Genomic DNA, 22500 nt, shown 5'->3' on the forward strand with positions numbered 1-22500 from the left:
ACAAGATTCATGTACAGTATTTTTTTTTATATGTTTACGTTGGTAGAGCTAATTAGCATATGACTTTTTCATGGCTGGCTCATTATTCATATATATATATATATATATATATATATATATATATATATATATATATATATATATAGTGTGAAAAGATCATTTTTCTCACGTTTTACATTCAGGATCAAACAACTTGTAACATTTACTTCTTCATTCTACGATGGCAAAGGCCAAATATATATATATATATATATATATATATATCATACAAACCTCCAACAGCCGGGATCGAACCCGGGACTCCTGTGCAACAGGCGGGAACGCTACCGCTAGGCTATGATCGCCACTAATAGAGAAATGACCACGTTGCTCACCAACGTAAGACGAAGGGTAACGAGTACATAGTATTCGAATCGTCATTTTCCATTAGGGGCGACCATAGCCTAGTGGTAGCGCTCCCACCTGTTACACACGGGTCCCGGGTTCGATCCTGGCTGTTGGAGGTTTGTATATTCTATGAAGGTGCGCGTTCATATACACTTTGTTCATATATATATATATATATATATACTCTTAAGCTACATCCTACCAAATCGTTGCTGAAATGAAGCGCTTCGCCTACGTTGTGAATTTGAAAACGGACGGCAAGTACAGCAAAAGCACACTAACCTTAAAATACCATCGTGGAATATTTATGGCCTTTCCACCGTGGAAGCGATCCCATGTCGTCCAGGCCAGCTGACCAACCAAGGGGGAAATAACGCCTCACACACACGCCCGTACACATGGCCAGGAACACAAGGTAATTACACACACACACACACACACACCCGCTTCGCCTAGACCCGACCACAACAATGGATGCCGGAAGAAAACGAGCCTAAAAATATTTATGGACAAAAATAGTTCCATTTTTCTCTTCATTCTCATTTAAGACTTTTTTTTATGATAGAATAATCCCTTATAATAAATTTCTGAGGATATTGTCTCACAAGACAATTTCTTACGCAGTAAAATTGGTTATTTAATGTGACGCTTGCTTTATGTGTTAGTGTGTATAGGGGAAACGGAGGTAAAATAATTCTACTACATCTAGAAAAAAACAAAATTTATTTCGTAGTAGAAAATATTTGAAATGATTTTATGAGACGTATATTCTTAATATTGACTTACATTTGTCATTTATCGTACTCTATGGCTTAAAAGACTATGGACAATCACCGGGTTAAGTGATTTATCATTTGATGTTTTCAATAAAGATTTTGTTTATATAAATGTAGGTTAAGTTATTTGAATATATAAACAATTCCATCTGTACAGAATCTTTTCTAGGCTTGTTAACGGGTTCTTATGTAAAATGCCATCGGTAAACATTTGAAACATTTCGTTATTTAGGGTTTCCAAAACACAGAGGCGTGAGTAGTGGAACCCACCTTACTCTGCTCCTACGTAGGAGCGCAACCTCGAAATACCCGAAGATCCATCGTAGGGGTTCTGGCGTATATATATATATATATATATATATATATATATATATATATATATATATATATATATATATATATATATATATATATATAAACTCGCCTCCCTGTGCGTTGTAACCAGTAGCTTCTCCATTTATGGGAATTTGTGTGGGAGTTGTGAGACAAGGTGGGGGTCCACCTGTAGCCTCACTTCTCTGTGAATCACGTCCCTCAGCTCCCTAGACGAGAACCACAAACTGACACACACACAAACAAAGAAGGAGAAAAGACATCGCCTGGGGAAATCACGCGAACACACACACACACACACACGCAACACACACGGCCCAATCTGTCGTGAAGGGTGTGTGTGTGTGTGTCTATGTGTGTTTGAGATTTTTGAATACGTACCATTCATACTTTTTTTTTTCTATTTTCGCCTCTATGTTTGATTGCTTGTTTATTTACAACTACACCTTCCAGGAACTTTAGACACTGCTTCCCTTTTTGAGATTCAAAAGGACTATGTATGTTTGAGAAATGTAAGAAATCAACGAGTTAATTGCGTTATCTTTATTCAATCTTATATACAATTAACTTTTACATATCGTGCAGTCAGTTTTACATGGAATATTCAAATCATTCTTTTAACATATTGTGTGGTCCATATATATAATATATATATATATATATATATATATATATATATATATATATATATATATATATATATATATATATATATTCAACAGTCCTGACTTGCTTTTCATATCAACAGATTATATATAGATATATTACTTGAAAATAATTAAACTATACATGGAATTATCAGTTAATCCACATTACTGGACGAAAAATTCCTATCTCAAACAACCTATGCATAACTTACCACAAGACACACATAGCTAGGATTTCAAATTCCTCTTTCAGCAGGTCTGATTAAAATCATTGGTGTACAAGCCACACACACACACTTCTTGATTTTGTATCAAAAGGCAGTTGAACATGCAACACATATATAGATTAAGACATACATTAAGATAAGAAAAATATTCTAATAAGAAAAAGGCAATAACTAATGAAAAATTCACCTGTTCATCATTAGTTCAAAACATCAATAATTCAACTCATTTACGTCAATACATGAGTGTTCTAACGATCGTGTGTCTGTGTGGGGTTCAAAACAGACGAAAAACCTAATGTTCGTTGTTGTCTTTTGGTGCCAATAATTTTTTCCACCCTCAACTACTAGCCAATATGTCCATGGCCAGCGCACCATACACACACATAACCTTCCTTAACCATGTCTGACATCATCCAAACTGGCTCCCTCGCCACAACCATCAGTGAGCCAAAGGGTTATTATAGGAATCCACTAACTCGAACAGCCAGGGTGTGAATACACACTATTCTGTGCTAATGTCTTTGGGGTCTATAGTAACTTCATTCCCTTTTATCATCACTCAATCAGTCATAGATGATTTCAGAGACCCATTCATGACCACAGACTGTCTGAAGTCAGTCTTATCTAACGTCAGTGAATGGTCAACCACCAGTCAAAGTTAACAATCAATAGAAGTTAGACTTAGAAGTGCTCCTGTTCCATCTTGGATGACTAGTCTTTACCCAACCCAGGGAAATAGACATTTAACCACAGTTTCTATCACAATGGGTTTGACTCGCCTCTCTTATTCACTCCCTAGAATTTTTTTCTGACGTTGCTATACACTTCTATATTCCTCTATCTAAGCAAGTATAGTCTCTAATTCACTCTTTCCTTAAAATTTTTTTTTTTTTTGACGTTGTTCTACAAGTCTTTATTCCTCTATCTAAAGAGGTACAGTGACTGCTCAAATCTATCATCTATCTATTCGCTACAGTTGACCATTTTAACTTGCATGGGTAAATCACCACAGTGGATGAGCTGACCTTATCATCAGACATCTCCACAAGGAGTTGATAGATCTACTTGTATCTACTTCATAACAACTTGTTTGCCTCATCTACTCCACTATCTACAAGGACCGAACAGTCTACCTAACACAGTTACTCTACCATTATCTACCGGGGTTATCATTTTTCTACTATACCTGGATACACCAATACATCTCACAGTAATGAAATAATCTCTGAGAACACAGACAAATGAAGCCCTTTTTTGTGTGTGGACATCATGGTGGAAAGAGAGTTAACATTATGGTGGAAAGAGTTAGCATTATGGAAATAGTTAACATCATGGTGGAAATAGTTAACATTATGGTGGAGAGTTAACATTATGGTGCAAGCAGTTAACATTATGGTGGAGTTAACATTATGGTGGAAGCAGTTAACATGATGATGGAGAGTTAACATTATGGTGGAGTTAACATTATGGTGGAAACAGTTAACATTATGGTGCAAGCAGAGTTGACATTATGGTGCAAGCAGAGTTAACATCATGGTGGAAATAGTTAACATTATGGTGGAAACAGAGTTAACATCATAGTGGAAACAGAGTTAACATCACGGTGGAAATAGAGTTAACATCATGGTGGAAACAGTTAACATCATGGTGGAAATAGTTAACATCATGGTGGAGACAGTTAACATCATGGTGGAAACAGTTAACATCATGGTGGAAATAGTTAACATTATGGTGGGAAGAGTTAACATCATGGTGGAAATAGTTAACATCATGGTGGAAATAGTTAACATCATGGTGGAAACAGTTAACATCATGGTGGAAATAGTTAACATTATGGTGGAGAGTTAACATCATGGTGGAAATAGTTAACATTATGGTGGAAACAGAGTTGACATCATGGTGGAAATAGTAACATTACGGTGGAAAGTTAACATTATTGTGGAGACAGTTAACATCATGGTGGAAATAGTAACATTACGGTGGAAAGTTAACATTATTGTGGAGACAGACTTAACATCATGGTGGAAATAGAGTTAACATTATGGTAGAAATAAAGTTACATTATGGTGGAAATAGTTAACATCATGGTGGAAACAGTTAACATCATGGTAGAAATAGTTAACATTATGGTGGATATAGTTAACATTATGGTGGAAATAGTTAACATCATTGTGGAAACAGTTAACATCATGGTGGAAATAGAGTTAACATTATGGTGGAAAGTTAACATCATTGTGGAAATAGTTAACATTATGGTGGAAACAGAGTTAACATCATGGTAGAAATAGAGTTAACATTATGGTGGAAATAGTTAACATTATGGTGGAAATAGTTAACATCATGGTGGAAAGTTAACATCATAGTGGAAACAGTTAACATCATGGTGGAAACAGAGTTAATATCATGGTGGAAACAGAGTTAACATCATGGTGGAAATAGAGTTAACATCATGGTGGAAACAGAGTTAACATTTTCTATGTTCATTCACGCCAAATTTAACCAACTCTTATCAGTAACTCAGGCAAAAAAATTATCTAACAAAGTGAAGCAATCATTAAACCATCTGATTTCAAGCTAACCTAATACACAGAAGATAACCTAACCTAACCTAACCTAACCTAATACACAGAAGATAACCTAACCTAACCTAACCTAATACACAGAAGATAACCTAACCTAACCTAACCTAACCTAATACACAGAAGATAACCTAACCTAACCTAACCTAACCTAATACACAGAAGATAACCTAACCTAACCTAACCTAATACACAGAAGATAACCTAACCTAACCTAACCTAATACACAGAAGATAACCTAACCTAACCTAATACACAGAAGATAACCTAACCTAACCTAACCTAATACACAGAAGATAACCTAACCTAACCTAATCTAACCTAACCTAACCTTGACACACAATAACTCTTGTGAGTAAATTAATGCAGGACTTATCACACTGGACACAAGACGTTCATCGCAAGTACTTTTGTGGTTACTTACAAACTAAAGTGTGTGTGTGTGTGTGTGTGTGTGTGTGTAAATACTACTTTGTGCAACGGGAATAATGTTTTATACTTCTATTGTCCGTTTCCTCGTCCCTGTATATGTATAAGTATCATGCATAGGTGTATGTAGAGATACCAAGTATACGTATATATATAGATAGACACCCTATGTGTATGTGTGTTTCCATGTACACATACACTCGTTATACACCTAAGGAAGCACAGGATTATATATCTAACTAGTTTGGTTCGACAGTATATTTGCAGAGTATACTGTATATAAGTATACTGTATATAAGTTATACTTACAATGTATATGTTAGAACTGTGTATATAAGTGGATGCTATCATCCATATAGCTTGCACATGTCTCGTCCCCCAAGCAGTTTATAAGTCAATAACATATATATATATATATATATATATATATATATATATATATATATATATATATATATATATATATATATATGTATATATATCTATATATAAGTATATATAAGGGATGAGGGGGTTGTTGAACGAAGGGGATGAGTGGGAGTGAGTGAGTGAGAGATGCGGGAGGGAGGGAGGAAGGCAATGACTTAACTCTTGGCAGCATCTTCTGTCTTCAACGCTGACGTTAGGATGCTAGTTAAATTCTCAATGTCCACCTCATCATCATTCTCCTGTAAGGAAAAAGGAAGGAAAAAAAAAAAAGATGAAAGAACAATTATGAATGGACGTGGTGGAGGGGGGACGTGGGTGGGGGAAGAGAATTAAATAAATGGGGAAATTTTCCTGACCTGCAAAAGCCATGTCTTCCAAAGGGGGGTTTCCACGTACAACTTGTCCTGTCTATCCCCTCCCACGCAGGATCTCTGTGGTCGTACGATCCTTAACACTGCACCAGATATGTTATCTACGAGGCCTCCCCTGGATCATTTAAGGGGGGGAAGGGAGCAAGGAGGGGGTTGAAGGGGGGGCAAGCAAGATCTGTAAGTATACACACACACACAACACACCGGAAAGTCACTTCACAAGCCTTACATTTGACAGACCACACGACCACTTTACAACCACGTCCTACCACCACACTACCATCACACTACCACTACACTACCACCACACTACCACCACACTACCACTACACTACCACCACACTACCACCACACTACCACTACACTACCACCACACTACCACCACACCACCACCACACTACCACCACACCACCACCACACTACCACTACACTACCACTACACTACCACCACACTACCACTACACTACCACTACACTACCACCACACTACCACTACACTACCACCACACCACCACCACACCACCACTACACTACCACCACACCACCACCACACTACCACCACACCACCACCACACCTCCCTCCCTTGTTACCTCATGGTCTCTTGCGAAACCAGGCAAGGTAATTCCTATTGAAGACCACGGCCCGAGCACACACCCACACACACACACACAGCTCCCTCCTCGACTCACGTGGATCTTCTGCAGGGCGTTCCTGACGATGCACAGGTCCCCACGCAGCTCGGAGACCAGGGCGGCCACCTTCTCCGTGCTACTCAGGATCTCCACACTCTGCGTGTACGGGTTGTACCGCACGCCGAAGGGCCGCTCGATCTTGGAGACGTAGGACCTGGCGAACGAGGGGGATGGAGGAAGGGAGGACGGTGAGTAGTGAGGCGACGTGGACGTGCGGGAGAGGACGAGAGAGAGAGAGAGACGGAGGGGCGGAGAGAGAGAGAGACGGAGAGAGAGAGAGACGGAGAGAGAGAGAGAGAGAGAGAGAGAGAGAGAGAGAGAGAGAGAGAGAGAGAGAGAGATGACATCGGAGGGAGGGGAGGTTGAGCCCATGAACACCTAACCTCTCTCTCTCTCTCTCTCTCTCTCTCTCTCTCTCTCTCTCTCTCTCTCTCTCTCCCTCCTTTTCTTCTTCTTTCTTCCTTTACCTCAGCTTCTCCTTGGCCTCCTCGAAGGTGTCGGTGTAGAAGTACTGGTTCTGGAAGGTGGTGACCAGGCAGGGCACCGTCGACACGGCCTCGGGGTCGAAGGGCTCCACCTTGGCCGCTGGCGAGAGCGAGTGACGCAGCTCCCCGATGCTGGAGAGCAGACCCGCACCGTACACCCGCAGGTGGCCCTTCTGTGGGGCACCACGACGCGTCAGCACACACACACATGAACCAACTCACATACACACACACACACACATGAACCAACTCACATACACACACACACACACATGAACCAACTCACATACACACACACACACACACATGAACCAACTCACATACACACACATTAGGCAGTCATGGTGGAAAAGACTTTGAAAACGAAGAGCTTGAAACACTTATTCTAAGCTTTTAAAAGGAAGAGCTTGAAACACTTATTCTAAGCTTGAGGTGTTATCAAGGAATAAGCTTATCAATGAAGACATCAACACCAGGCGTTATCAAGTGATAAGGTTATTAATGAAGACGCGTCAACATCAAGCAATATAAGCACCAATCAATAATTCTTATATACATATATTCACGTGATCAAAACAGTTACTGAGACCTTATACATACATACATACATACATATATATATATATATATATATATATATATATATATATATATATATATATATATATATATATATATATATATATATCTACATTCACTACACGTTCTCACCTGATATATATATATATATATATATATATATATATATATATATATATATATATATATATATATACATTCCTTACCTCCTTACACATTCCGAACTCAACGGTGAAGAAATATAACTGGGAAAAGAAATAGAACAAAGATTAGCATATTCCCGATAGATTATCTGTTGATGCTAGAATAAGATATAAATCTTTAGATAGAATAATTCAAACTTAATTATCAGGTTACAGCAGGTCAAACAAGGCTACAGTGTCCCAGATGAATTAGTATGATAGTGCAAACTCATAATCCTACAAGGGATTATCAGAGTTCACGATTATTTGTGGCACATTACAGCGTGATTATTTCAGACTTTTTATATAGGAAATTACAGCAAGGTAACACAGATACAGCAGGATACAGGCTATATCATGACCGAGACTGTAATTCACAATCACACCCCCCAGCTCATGGCAATGTCCAATACTTTATATTCAAAATATCTCAATACCTTATATTCAAAACATCTCAGACTGCTGAAAAAAAAACTATTCAGAATATCTACCAATATCTCAAAGAGTTTATATTCATAAGTAGATTTATTCTAAATTTAATCCTCTTAAAAATGACTTTTATATCAGTCTTGAACTCAAACATAAAGTGTTTTTATCAGATCCAAAAAAACTTAACCTCATTCATAAACAAACGTACATCTCCAGAATCAAATCCTTAAAAATCCTTAAAAAAATCCTTAAATCCTTAAAAATCCTTAAATCCTTAAAAATACTTAAAAAAATCCTTAAAAATAACGGAAAACACAATACATTTATTTATGACTTGATATCAAAATAAACCTTTTTATCTTGTCATCTACAAGGTTCACATCGGCAAAGTGCTGATATAACAACGTACGGGCAGGTGATAACCATATTATCACTCCATCTAAATCAACACGACCCACACTGTATGCCTACGAACCAACCACAGGCTCCCCCTCCCATCTCACGAACCACCCAAAGGCCCCCCCTCATGAACCATCCAGAGGCCCCCTTATGAACCATCCAGAGGCCCCCTTATGAACCATCCAGAGGCCCCCTTATGAACCATCCAGAGGCCCCCTTCATGAACCATCCAGAGGCCCCTCACGAACCATCCACAGCCCCCCTCACTAACCATCCACAGGACCTCACGAAGCACCCAGAGGCTCTCCCAAACCACCCAGAGGCCCTCACGAACCATCCAGAGGCCCTCTCACAAACCACCCAGAAGCCCCCCCTCACAAACCACCTAGAGGCCCCTATCACTAACTACCCAGAGGCCGCCCTCACGAACCATCCAAGACTCCCCCAGTGTTCCCATGACGAACCCCCCAACATACACACACTATCATCTACTCACTGTGGCAATTTTGAGCAGTTCTTCTTCGTTGGCTCCTAGGGACGCTAGGCCGATCTCCTGGGAGAACTGGGCGAAGGAGGGACACGCCAACATGGGCATGTGTCCCAACAGCTCATGGCAGCAGTCCCTGTGGTGGAGAGGGAGGGAGGGAAGAAGAAGAACGAGGGACAGGTTAAAACGTTAGTAATGGCGTGCCCTTAGGAGCAGAGGTGAGAGAGAGAGAGACGACATGGCATTGAGGTTAATATTGCTATGGGGTTGAAGGAAGGCCTGACGTGGCTACACCAGCTATGCACAGTGGTGTTACTCAAGGAGAGGAGATGGTTAATAGGAATGCCGAGGGAGTTGATGATGATGATGATGATGATGATGATGATGATGATGATGATGATGATGATGAAGATGATGAGGATGATCCAGCCAGCTCTCTAGTCCCTGTGGATGATGATGAGGAGGAGGGGGAGGGAAGGCAAACAAGTGACTATCATCCCCTTAATACAGAAACCACGCTGGATGATATACATCAAGAGGAAATCGAAGGGCGTCGATAGGGGTTTAGAAGTAAGTGGGTGCAAAAAAAAAAAAAGGGGGGGGAGGGGGTGTTCAAGTAACCCACTTCCATCGACTAACACAGGGTAATTGTACATGATCATATTCAGTATATAACTATGGACGAGTGGCACAACAAGAACACAAACTTGGCTAGAAATTATTAAAAGGATCTTTGGCTTCACATCACCACTCATTCCCTGAAATCAAAACAACAAGAAAAGGTCCATAAGTGTTGGCAGACCACTTCGAAAGTCGGAGCGTTACGTGCCATCAGCCATCATCAGCTTTCGCGTCCCGTGGAGGAGCTAAGCTAAGCACAGCACTCGACATCAACTGGTGCCAAAGGACCCATTGTTGTGTTGGCCAGGAGACGACAACAGAAGGAGACCCAGGGACGCTTGGTAACACTCACGGTTCTGGGGTGTAGAAGGGGTCAGACGAGTGGCGGATGTACTGGGTGCAGTGAAACACTCTGAAGGCCAGGCCGGCGAGGAAGTCTCTTGGAGAGAGGTAGCCTGCGACGGGGCGGAGAGAGAACCCCGTGGTCCCTGCAGAAGGCGAAGACGGAGGGTGAGGTAGGTGTGTGTGTGTGTGTGTGTGTGTGTGTGGGGGGGGGGGTTCCTCCTCCTCAGGCCAATGGGCAGGTTGGATAAAAGCAGGAGGAGAGGAGAGGGGAGGTGGGGTCTAGAGAACCCCGTGGTCCCTGCAGAAGGCGAAGACGGAGGGTGAGGTGTGTGTGGTGTGTGGGGGGGTCCTCCTCAGGCCGACGGGCAGGTTGGATAAAGGCAGGAGAGGAGAGGGGAGGTGATAGAGGTGTGGGGGGTCTGATGGTAAGGGGTGTTGGTGGAAAGACTGAAAAAAGGGCTGGTGGTGGGTGGGAAGTCTGAGGGAAAGACTTGAGAGTCTGGAGAATGGGAAAGGTCTGAAGAGCTGGGAGATGATGGTATGAATGCAACATGGAAGGTCCCACGGGATGGGACGCATCCCATGGATACGTGTGAGGTTTTTCGGGAGAATAAGGAATGGATCATGGACTCTCAAGGGACCGGCCATACGTTATGGATTGGAAAGCATTCCTTTGGCTTTGATACATCATGTGAATGGTGAGGATTCTCAGAGCTAAGGAAGGTATTATAGGGAAAGCTTCAAAAATGTCTCACAATCTGAAATGATGTTATGAGCTGAAAGACTACTCTCTTAAGAGCAAAAGGTCGGTGATACAGGAGACAAGTATGAAATCTGATGAAATCTTAAGAAGACGAACATCTAAGTTCTGGGAGATCTGCAAACTAAAGGCAACTTTGGAAAATCTACGTTTTTTTTTCTTTCTTTTTTTCTTACCATTGACAAGATACTTTCCCACAAATTCCTGTGGTCAGTGTTGGCATGACATCATACACAAATGTTCAAGGCATTTGCCTCATCACTACAGATTAGGGAAAACAGGTGTTCTCTATGGCCAAGCATAATGTTCCATGAATCACCTCCAATCCAACGAGTGACCATCCTGTTCTACAGACGACTTACGGCTGTTCACCACCCAATTGAACACACAGGGATAGGGTGAACACCAGGTCAATACTACTACTACTACTAATACTACTATACATCACTGAACAGGATAAATATTGATCTCTTGTGTATGGGTAAAAAAATAAGTGGGAAGTCAATATCTACGAGGCAAACAGATCATCACTACATCAAAGGCCAGAAGAGGTGGAGTGATGACCTGACCTGATGTGTTGTGATGACCTGACCTAATGTGCAGTCATGACCACCAAAGAACAACTCACTTTTCAAGAACTTGTCGATGTCAGCCAGCTGTGGCACGTTGTTCTCCCTGAAATAAGAAATGAGGTTAATGAGGTCATTACACCATTGTGAGGATGGGGGGGAAGGGGGACTCACACACACACACACACACACACACACACACACACACACACACACACTCGCCACAATGGTAATAATACTCGACTCTGCTGTGGCAATATGGCAGGTGTGGCTTACTGGCTTCCCATTGCCTCCAGATATACCTAACTCTTACAGGAATATATCGCCATATATCTACTCTCCCTAAAGCCAGATAGAGTTAATTAAGACTACAGCAGATTCATCTCAGATGCTGAAAGACCAATTTGAAGACTAACATCAAATGTTTACGTCATGAAGGCAAATCTAATATCAAATGTTTACGTCATGAAGGCAAATCTAATATCAAATGTTTACGTAGTTAAGCCACGATAGAGGAACACATTTCTTATGGATACTAAGCAGAGATGTTCCGTTCCAGTGGTCCTACTCAGGGCCTTAAGCAGAGGAGGTGTTCCGTTCCAGTGGTCCTACTCAGGGCCTTAAGTAGTGTTCCGTTCCAGTGGTCCTACTCAGGGCCTTAAGCATAGGAAGTGTTCCGTTCCAGTGGTCCTACTCAGGGCCTTAAGTAGTGTTCCGTTCCAGTGGTCCTACTCAGGGCCTTTAGTAGTGTTCCATTCCAGTGGTCCTACTCAGGGCCTTTAGTAGTGTTCCATTCCAGTGGTCCTACTCAGGGCCTTAAGTAGTGTTCCATTCCAGTGGTCCTACTCAGGGCTTTATTAGTGTTCCATTCCAGTGGTCCTACTCAGGGCCTTAAGTAGTGTTCCGTTCCAGTGGTCCTACTCAGGGCCTTAAGTAGTGTTCCATTCCAGTGGTCCTACTCAGGGCTTTATTAGTGTTCCATTCCAGTGGTCCTACTCAGGGCCTTAAGTAGTGTTCCGTTCCAGTGGTCCTACTCAGGGCCTTAAGTAGTGTTCCATTCCAGTGGTCCTACTCAGGGCTTTATTAGTGTTCCATTCCAGTGGTCCTACTCAGGGCCTTAAGCATAGGAGACGTTCCGTTCCAGTAGGTCCTAATAAGGGCCTAAAGTAGTGTTCCGTTCCAGTGGTCCTACTCAGGGCCTTACCTGTAGCCACAGTACTTGACCAGGTCGGGCCAGTTCTGGTTGTACTCCCTGCAGGCGTGGGTCGGGTACAGACGGAACAGCTCCCTGAAGATGGTTCCCCTGTCAGGCCAGAAAAGAGGACTTAAAGGAGGAATTGATTGGATTTTGTCAACGATTCATCTACACGTCTCGATAAAAAACAAACACCTTTGGATGAAGATGCTGGGCATTCTACATATATCTTTGTTTTCAACTTCAATACATTAAGATAACATCATAAAGGTAAGAAAACAACCATCATCATGGGCTATACGTGACCCTCCATCATCATCCATCACACCTCACCCACCCACCCATCATCATCCATCACACCTGACCCACTCACCCATCATCATCCATCACACCTGACCCACTCACCCACCCATCATCATCCATCACACCTGACCCACCCACCCATCATCATCCATCACACCTCACCCACCCACCCATCATCATCCATCACACCTTACCCACCCACCCATCATCATCCATCACACCTGACCCACCCACTCACACACCCATCATCATCCATCACACCTCACCCACCCACCCATCATCATCCATCACACCTTACCCACCCACCCATCATCATCCATCACACCTGACCCACTCACCCATCATCATCCATCACACCTCACCCACCCACCCATCATCATCCATCACACCTGACCCACCCACTCACCCACCCATCATCATCCACCACAGCCGCCTCACCCTTCACCAGCCGTCAACCCGCGCCACGTCTTCCTGACATTCAAATTTTAACGACTCTATGATCGGCCAGCCAGCTTGGATGGCCATCAACGCCAGCTTTCGCTTCTTATTGCCTCAATTAAGCTTGAAATATCATCTGGTTGTGAGACGTAGACTTCAAGATTATCTGCTGTGGGCCTTAAAGCTTAAAGGTAATCTACCGTGACCCTTAATACTTAAAAGCTTCATGCTGAGGCACAAAGCTTAAATATAATCTGCGTGCTGTACAGCTTAAAAAATAATGTTGAAAATCTTAAGACAATCTATTACGAGGCGTAAAGCTTAAAAATTATGTTGAAAATCTTAAGACAATCTATTACGAAGCGAAAATCTATTACGAAGCTTAAAGCTTAAGATAATCTACCATGTGGCATAAAGCTTAAGATAATAAGCACGCTTAGATAACCCAAGTGGCGTAGAACCCAAAAAGATAATCTGTTGTGAGCGTTAGGATGAAGAGGACGACGACGGAGAACACAGGAGCATCGGTTGTAGAGGATCGAAGCCCAGAGACAGCGGCAGAAGAGGATCGATTCCTTATCACACAGGTTCCGATGCTCCGTCACGTATACGTGTGTGTGGGTGTGTGTGTGTTGGGGCGGGGTAGCGAGAAATGCCTTAATAAACGAGCTATTAATATTACCGTCTTGCTGGTTTATCAATTCTTAATTATGATAACTGGTGTAGAGTCTCAAGAACAATTTCCTTAAGAATTCAATTAATAGACGGTATGAATTCTATATAGTCAAAACAGAATTGAATTTCATGTTATGTTGAACTGAGCGGGGCGATCGATTTACTTAATTAGACACAATATAATTATCTTCGTCAATCTTGCTAGTAATTAATAACCCACTCGCTATTTTCAGTCGATTATGGAAGGGAAAATATATCTATATAATGTATGCAATGTAAGGCTGACATTTACGCAAAGTAACGGAGAAATATACAAACAGTTTATGTTGAAATGGATGGATCCGCATAATACTCCACGGACAACGCACAGTTTGTTTCACTTTCACGCAACATTCAACTACCTAAAATCTTCCTTAAGAAAAGACTTTGTGCACAGACAAAACTCGACCGTACTAATGTAGCGAATAAATCATATCAAATGAATTTATGAATCTAATCGGACTGTCGATTAAAAACAAATAATATGGCGGCTCAAACAATAATCTCTCATGACGATGATGACAAGAACTTGAAATTATTAATTCGAAGATCAAAGCTAACGATAAATTCCCGCTCACGTTCCCTTCGATGACATAAAAACCCTAAAATTCAAAGCCCAACTCAAATACCACAATGGAATACAAAACCCTAAAATTTTAGGAGCAGAAAACGAGCGTCAAAAGAAAACCTTACATCTCCGCCACAGAAAACGGGCCATCAAGGCGACGCGCCAAAGATCACACAATATTAACTATAACAATTTAACATCAGCTGAGGACAGACTTAGGGTTAAAAACTGTTATACGTACCAAGTCTTGATCTCCTCCGGCGTATACTCAACACGGGGGATCTCCTGCCCGCTACGAGGGAGGGGAAAAAAAAAAAGAAGAACTTTAGGTTAGAATTTAAACCTTTTTTTTGCGTGTGGGGGAAAAAAAAATAAAAGAGAATCGAGATCTGGTTAACGGCTTCTGCTCCTCCTCTTCCTCCCGGCCGCTAAAGGGATTGGGAGGGAAGGACGAGATGATTGGTATTTGAAACCCTTATAAAGGGGACCGGGAGCCTCTGGTTCCTGGTAGGACGGTACAGACAGACAGACAGACGGACAGACGGACAGAACCCGCAACCATAGCCATTACAAACAATATAATTATAACCATTAGAATCACGTTACTATACCCAACAATGAAGGAAAAAGTAATCCTTTTAGACCTTCTTCAGGTGTTAAATATAACTCTAAGATTAGTTAGACTATCACTATACATAGGACAATAGGAAGTCGTGTGTCTACAATTCGTACTTACTATTTATAGTCCATGGCAATGTCGTAAAAATACTGTCTTCTCTTCCTGTAGATGGGGTCCTTGAAGCCCTGGAGAGACATAATAGTAACAAATATTATAGATATTAAATGTTATTGTTCTCGTTTTCTTTCACCTGAGGATTTCAGGGGTGACTCCGTTACCTGACCATTGGTACAGCTCAGCGTAATGCTACAGCTGGTAAAGAGGGGTTACAGTGTCAGTTTTTGCATCTGGTCTGACATCATGAGCTGTTTTACAGCGCAAGTCGATTACGTATAGTAAATAGAACAAAATCCATGCAACAGATTCAACTTTATTTACCAAAGTAAGCTCCAAAATTCTACTAGTAATATTAAAACTCCACTAGGAGTAAAATTTAATTGTGAATTTTTGTTTATGAAATATTTAAAGTGGAAGACAAATAATAAACAGACAGAGACATTGCCTAGAAAATGTCTGGTGGGCAACAGATCTCAGTTAGGTTTAAGGAAAGGAAGAAAAAACAGGGAAAGAAAAAAAATACATTTATGATGCTGTGGAAATAAAAGAAATTAAACGGGGGGGGGGGGGGGGGGGGGGAAGAAAAAATCGATTCAAAATCTATTTCTAATGTGATTGATCTTTTTCGTTCTTCCATTACGGGCCTGAGAGAGAGAGAGAGAGAGAGAGAGAGAGAGAGAGAGAGAGAGAGAGAGAGAGAGAGAGAGAGAGAGAGAGAGAGAACGGCCTTCCATGTTACTATCAAGGGGTCAACACAATTGTAAAAAAAATATATTGACAGGTGTAACAGAAAACGCATTCTCTCTCTCTCTCTCTCTCTCTCTCTCTCTCTCTCTCTCTCTCTCTCTCTCTCTCTCTCTCTCAGTCTTGCAGATACGTGCGCCCTGGTCAAGCAATAGATCACTTGTGGCTGTTGGGAGTGGGTGGGGGGGAGGGGGGATGGGAAGGCGGTGAAGAAGAAGGAGGAGGAGAAAATGGTGGTGGTGGTGGTGTGGTGGTGGAGGGGGAGTGGGTGGAGACGTCAACAGATAACGCTATACTGGAAGGCTGGTATGATTGGCCGGGGGGTGTGTGGGAGGGAGGGAGGGAGGGAGAAGGAGGGAGGAAGGAGGAGGAGGAGGAAGGGTGAGTGTGGGTGCTAAGTGATGGATGGGGGGTGTGGGAGGGGGGTTTCTGGAATGGGGGTTTGGGGGGGTGGTGGGTGGGTGTGTGTTATATAGTCGAGATGGTCGGAGTTCTTCACATTAGCAGGAGATTTATGGGTCTTAACGCTCCACTATCTATACTTCTCTCTCTCTCTCTCTCTCTCTCTCTCTCTCTCTCTCTCTCTCTCTCTCTCTCTTAATCAATGCTGTTCCCTTCCCCTCCCTCTGTAATGAGCCATATTCCACAATACAGTCGATAAATACGCGACTGATTAATCTAAACAAAATTACTTCTCGAAGAGAAAACAATTTGCTTTTTAGTGTCAAATCAACCCACATCACTCCTTCGAAACCATCACTACCCTCCCCCCCCATCACTACCCTCTCCCATCACTACCCTCCCCCATCACTACCCTCCCCATCACTACCCTCCCCCATCACTACCCTCCCCCCATCACTACACTCTCCCATCACTACCCTCTCCCCCATCACTACCCTCTCCCCCATCACTACCCTCTCCCATCACTACCCTCTCCCCCATCACTACCCTCTCCCCCATCACTACCCTCTCCCCCATCACAAGTAACCACAAGAAATGATGGATAATGATCCACATTATGAACATTAATGACCATTAATTCATTTACATAAATAGAGCATTACCCACAACAACAGTTATAATAAATACAATATCCTGTCTCTTCCCTCAAGTTGAAATCATCAAATGTAGGCAATATCTATACGTTTTCTTTTCCCAAGTCCATTACGACGTCGGGGTGACTTGCTTATTGGCGTTGATTATTTCCAAAATGCCACAAGTTCCCCCCCCCCAGCCACCGCATCAAAGGCTTTCAGAAGCCATGCGTGGGTCTACTTTGCCAAAGGGGCTCCCCCCCCCCCCCCCCCTCTGCCAACGATGGGAAAGGGATTAAAAGTCATGAAATTATTAACTCCCAATACGTTTGATGGGATGGAGGAGAGTGAACAGTTGATAGAAAATGGAGTAAAGGGGGGTTGTTGTTGTCAACCAACCCTCCCCTCCTCCATTTTCTGTTGAGCGATTGGAGGGGTGACTACACTAGAGTGGAGGATATGCTAAAAAGGAAAAAAAAAAATAATTTCGTGATACAATTAGCATTAAGGAACATCTTCTCCAAATAAAGATAAGTTAGTAGATCAGGAAAACATAATATTTCTCGTGAAAGGAGAGCATTTCTATCATTGATTTTTTCAAATCTTTTTTTTTTTTCTCAGTGAAAAAGAAAACGGACTGGGATTCGTTATCGCGCAACGCAAAAACAAACACACACTCTGTGTATGTAAGTTGTTTACTTAGAAACAAGTAGTATAGATAATAATAATAATAATAATAATAATAATAATAATAATAATAATAATACATGACATTTAACAATAAAGTTTAGGGAAACTTTATTAAAATGACAACTGTGATGGAAAGGGAAAAATTAACAGGGATGATCAACAATAGAAATAAATGAGTTATTGACACTGATAAAAAAAAAAAAACTTCACATACGAATTAAGTCTTCATAAATATTTCTTATCTTGACCTCCCAAAAGAAACACATATGACGAAGCCAAGGCTTTTCTGGGAGAGAGAGAGAGATAGAGAGAGAGAGTTTAATCTATAAAAATCACATCTATTCTTTACAATCTATCCAAGCCATTATCTTTACAATGTCCTTTTGTGGTGAGTCGATCGGCTAAAGCCTTAGCCCACATCAAACAGCTCAAGCTTAAGCCTTCCTTGTACACTGAGTCACTAAAGGCTGATAGAGACAATTGCAAAGATTCCGATAATGAAATAAATAATTTAAGATTCCATTAATGAAATAAATAATACAGGCCGTAAGTCAAAATCTCTACACGTTTTCTTAATAAAACTAAGAAAATCATGGATGTATAATTCAAAACTAAGAAATCATGGATGTATCATTCAAAATACATACTGCTACACATTTTCCATAATGGAGAGGTTAATACATCGTCTACATACGTATGAATTAACGTATTTTGGAGAAGAAAAAAATTGATCGATTACATAGTTATCACACAGATCACTGTGCTGTAATCTAACATCAATCGACGGAAGTGGAATTGATCGTGTATTAATCATATTATCAGGGGAGATATAGAGAATATAGATATACATTTTTTTTCATACATGTTCGCCATTTCCCGCGTTAGCGAGGTAGCGTTAAGAATAGAGTACTGAGCCTTAGAGGGAATATATCCTCACTTGGCCCCTCACCGTTCTCTGTTCCTTCTTTTGGAAAAATCAATAACGGGAGGGGAGGATTTCCAGCCCCCCGCTCCCTCCCCTTTTTAGTCGCCTTCTACGACACGCAGGGAATACGTGGCAAGTATTCTTTCTCCCCTATCCCGTGGGATAATATATATATATATATATATATATATATATATATATATATATATATATATATATATATATATATATATATAAGCAGTGTATAACTCTCTCTGTGCATAAGAAACTACGTTAGTCTTAATAATATGATGTAATTAGAGAAATTGCTCTCATTGGAGACACTCATCTGGAGATAGTGCAAACAAAATTAGGTAACAGAGGGGATATTGCCGGCGACAATTTGCATACATTTGAATGTTAGATGAAGTGAGAGAGAGAGAGAGAGAGAGAGAGAGAGAGAGAGAGAGAGAGAGAGAGAGAGAGAGAGAGAGAGAGAGAGAAAACGATTCCGGCATTAAACGAGAAAACGGACTAATGGTGACGACACCATAGAAAACGAAATAAAGTAGATAGTACAGGGAGGACTAAGGGATTCCTATCATCAGCAAAGCAAATGCAAAGACAATCAAATCGTAGGAGAAACAAACACACACACACAAAAAAAGAATCAAACAAGAGCAAAGACAGTGCAGCGTAGTGCAGTACAATGACATAAAAAAAGTAAAATGACATAAAAAAAGAAGTAAAAATAATAAGAAAAAAAGTAAGGATATCTTACAGGATGATCCGCGTCGAGATCTGAGCCATACATGAGAACCTTCTGGAAGTGGTCCAAATCACTGATCTTCGAGGGAACCAGGGGCACAGATCGCTGAAGTCTGCCTCGCCGGGGAGACGAAGAAAAGAGAAAAATATCAAAAAATTAGACACACACCATCTTGTCATATTGACCAGTTCGACGGTAAATTTAATTTAAAAAAAATCCAAAATTTTAAGATCAAAAATATGTTTTTCATGAAAAACGAGAAGGAGAAGACACACCATCTTGTCATATTGACCAGTTCGACACTAAATTTAATAAAAACCCGAAAATTTAAGACCAAATATATATATATATATATATATATATATATATATATATATATATATATATATATTCTCTGTCATGGAAAAACGAGAAAAAGATTAGGTCACACTTTCTCGAGTCCATGTCAACGCCAGACGGGCAAAGGGGTTCGAGACCTCTCGCGCGTCTCGGTGAAGCTTCGCGACTCACACACGACTCACCGAAGCTCTCCTGACTCATGGGCGTGGGAGGGGGGAAGTCCTCCCCCTTGTCGTAGTCGTGGAGGCTGAGGCACGACATCTGTCGCTGCAGGATCCTGGTCAGGTCGTCCATTTTCGTGTTGTCGCACTCAATGTCCACCATGATCTCGTACTCGGAGGTTCGACGCCGGGATCTGCGACTCTCGATGTGGACCACGTTGATGCCCCGGTCCTGGCGGGAGGGGAAATGGGAGGGAAATGGGAGGGAAGGGGTTAGAGAGGGAGGCGGGCGACATGAGAAAATGGTAAGGTGGGGATGGGGAAGGAGGGAGGGAAGGGGGGAAAGGGGTTAGAAAGGGAGGCGGGCGACATGAGAAAATGGTAAGGTGGGGAAGGGGGAAGGGGGGGAAGGAGGAAGGGGGGAAGGGGTTAGAGAGGGAGGCGGGCGACATGAGAAAATGGTAAGGTGGGGGAGGTGGGGGGGGCACACTACCATGGAGGCTCTAAGCACAGCTACAAAGCTGGCAAAGTGGGGGCCACAAACAAACAAACAAACATACAAAAAAGGGGGGTTTCCTCTTTCTGTGCGTGTCTGTATGACCCATAAACACCATGGGTTCGGATCCCACTTGGCGTCCCACAAGGGCAGTGTACCGCGTCACGCCTTCGATTGCAGTGGGTTTCGACCCCTTAACACAAAAGCCTAAAATTATCATATACCTTCGTATAACTTAAAGTCCACAATGAGATCTCTAAACACCAAACACAAATCCATAATTACCCCATACCAATAAATAAATAAATCATGATCACCAACAACCCTGATACAGTCAACAAAATGATATATTGAAAGTGACAACAAAAATAGAAATTGTGATCCGAACACAAGATGGACGCTCAGGCGAACTGGCCACCAAAACATTCACCCTAACTAAACTTCAAATTTACATCTACTCATAAATACTGCATCTCTTTCCTTTTATAAATGAATAAGTATCTTTATCCTTCGATATGGTAATTAATCAAGGACAGGTGATAATAACTGGGGCAAATACAACCTGGTTTTATATAAAGTGTAAATCTACGTTTAAGCAATTTATCTCCAGCTCCCGAATTATTGTACGAACATAAACATTTATCTATACAGAAAAGTAATAAATAATTCCTTTTTTTTTTTACACTACTTTACACTACTTACAACTATCACATGAGGGAGAACACTGAACTTACACAACACCTAGCCTGAACTTAACACACAGCTCAACTTCGAACGTCTGAACTTACTTAAGCTGAGCAGAACACATACGTACGTACCTGGAAGACGCTGAGCGCCTTGGCCAGCCCGCCGACCTGGTTCTTGAGGTTGAAGACGATGGAGTTGTGTGAGGGTTGGTGGACCTCCTCCTCCACCACCTCCTCCTTGCTAGCCTCCGAGGGCGACACCTTACCGCTCTTGGCCTCGACCCGGGGCTACCGACCACAACGTAAGGTTAACCCACACGAGGACGGACAAGTGATAACTTGAACATCGAGGACACAGGGGATAACTTGAACATCGAGGACACAGGGGATAATTATAAGAGCAATGGGGATAGGTAATAATTCAAACTGGCTCGAGGACAGATGATAATTTCACCATGTATGAGGATAAGTATAATAATTTCAATTCATCCTTTCAATTCACTCGAAAACAGGCGATCATTGTAAGAGGCACGGAAGGATAGACCATCTCACATAATCGACATAAGGATAGATAACAACTTCAACAGATATCAGGGACGAGATTACTGTATAAACCCAACCCATTCAACGACCAAATTGGCCCAAACAGCCTTAAAAGCCAGTATTGCCATAGATATGTTCATAATTGGTAACATATTACCTCGGTATTAGCAGCAGCAGTGCAAACGCTGCCACCAGGGCTACCAACAGCAACGGCTGACGGTTACAAGTGCGTTGCCAACGTCTGCCGCAGCGTTGTCAATGGCATCATTAGCAGCCGCCGCTAATCTGCGCCTGCATCAGTATTACGAACAACTGCAGCAGTGTTTTTTATAGACATTTTCAGTAATATAACAGCACCAGTGTTACCAAAAGAACCAGTAGTAATAATACCAAAAGAAACAAGTTACCAACATTACTAGCAATACCAAATGGTACCAATATTACCAGCAGCGCT

At 41.7% G+C, this 22500-nt stretch overlaps 1 protein-coding gene across 1 annotated transcript in view; it reads right to left on the reverse strand.

Moving 5' to 3' along the window:
• Positions 1 to 4736: 4736 nt before the first annotated feature.
• Positions 4737 to 22500, reverse strand: part of Trhn (tryptophan hydroxylase) — a 36416-nt gene continuing 18652 nt past the window's right edge. The window contains 14 exon segments of the mRNA XM_071679676.1: positions 4737 to 6046; positions 6868 to 7024; positions 7338 to 7528; positions 8141 to 8179; positions 9441 to 9567; positions 10405 to 10540; positions 11786 to 11832; positions 12931 to 13029; positions 15186 to 15236; positions 15681 to 15748; positions 19834 to 19904; positions 19907 to 19933; positions 20343 to 20553; positions 21636 to 21791. Of these exon segments, the coding sequence (XP_071535777.1) occupies positions 5963 to 6046; positions 6868 to 7024; positions 7338 to 7528; positions 8141 to 8179; positions 9441 to 9567; positions 10405 to 10540; positions 11786 to 11832; positions 12931 to 13029; positions 15186 to 15236; positions 15681 to 15748; positions 19834 to 19904; positions 19907 to 19933; positions 20343 to 20553; positions 21636 to 21791 (1464 nt within the window). The 3' untranslated portion in view covers positions 4737 to 5962.

The sequence above is a fragment of the Panulirus ornatus genome, chromosome 30, assembly GCF_036320965.1.
Source record: "Panulirus ornatus isolate Po-2019 chromosome 30, ASM3632096v1, whole genome shotgun sequence".
Taxonomy (NCBI): domain Eukaryota; kingdom Metazoa; phylum Arthropoda; class Malacostraca; order Decapoda; family Palinuridae; genus Panulirus; species Panulirus ornatus.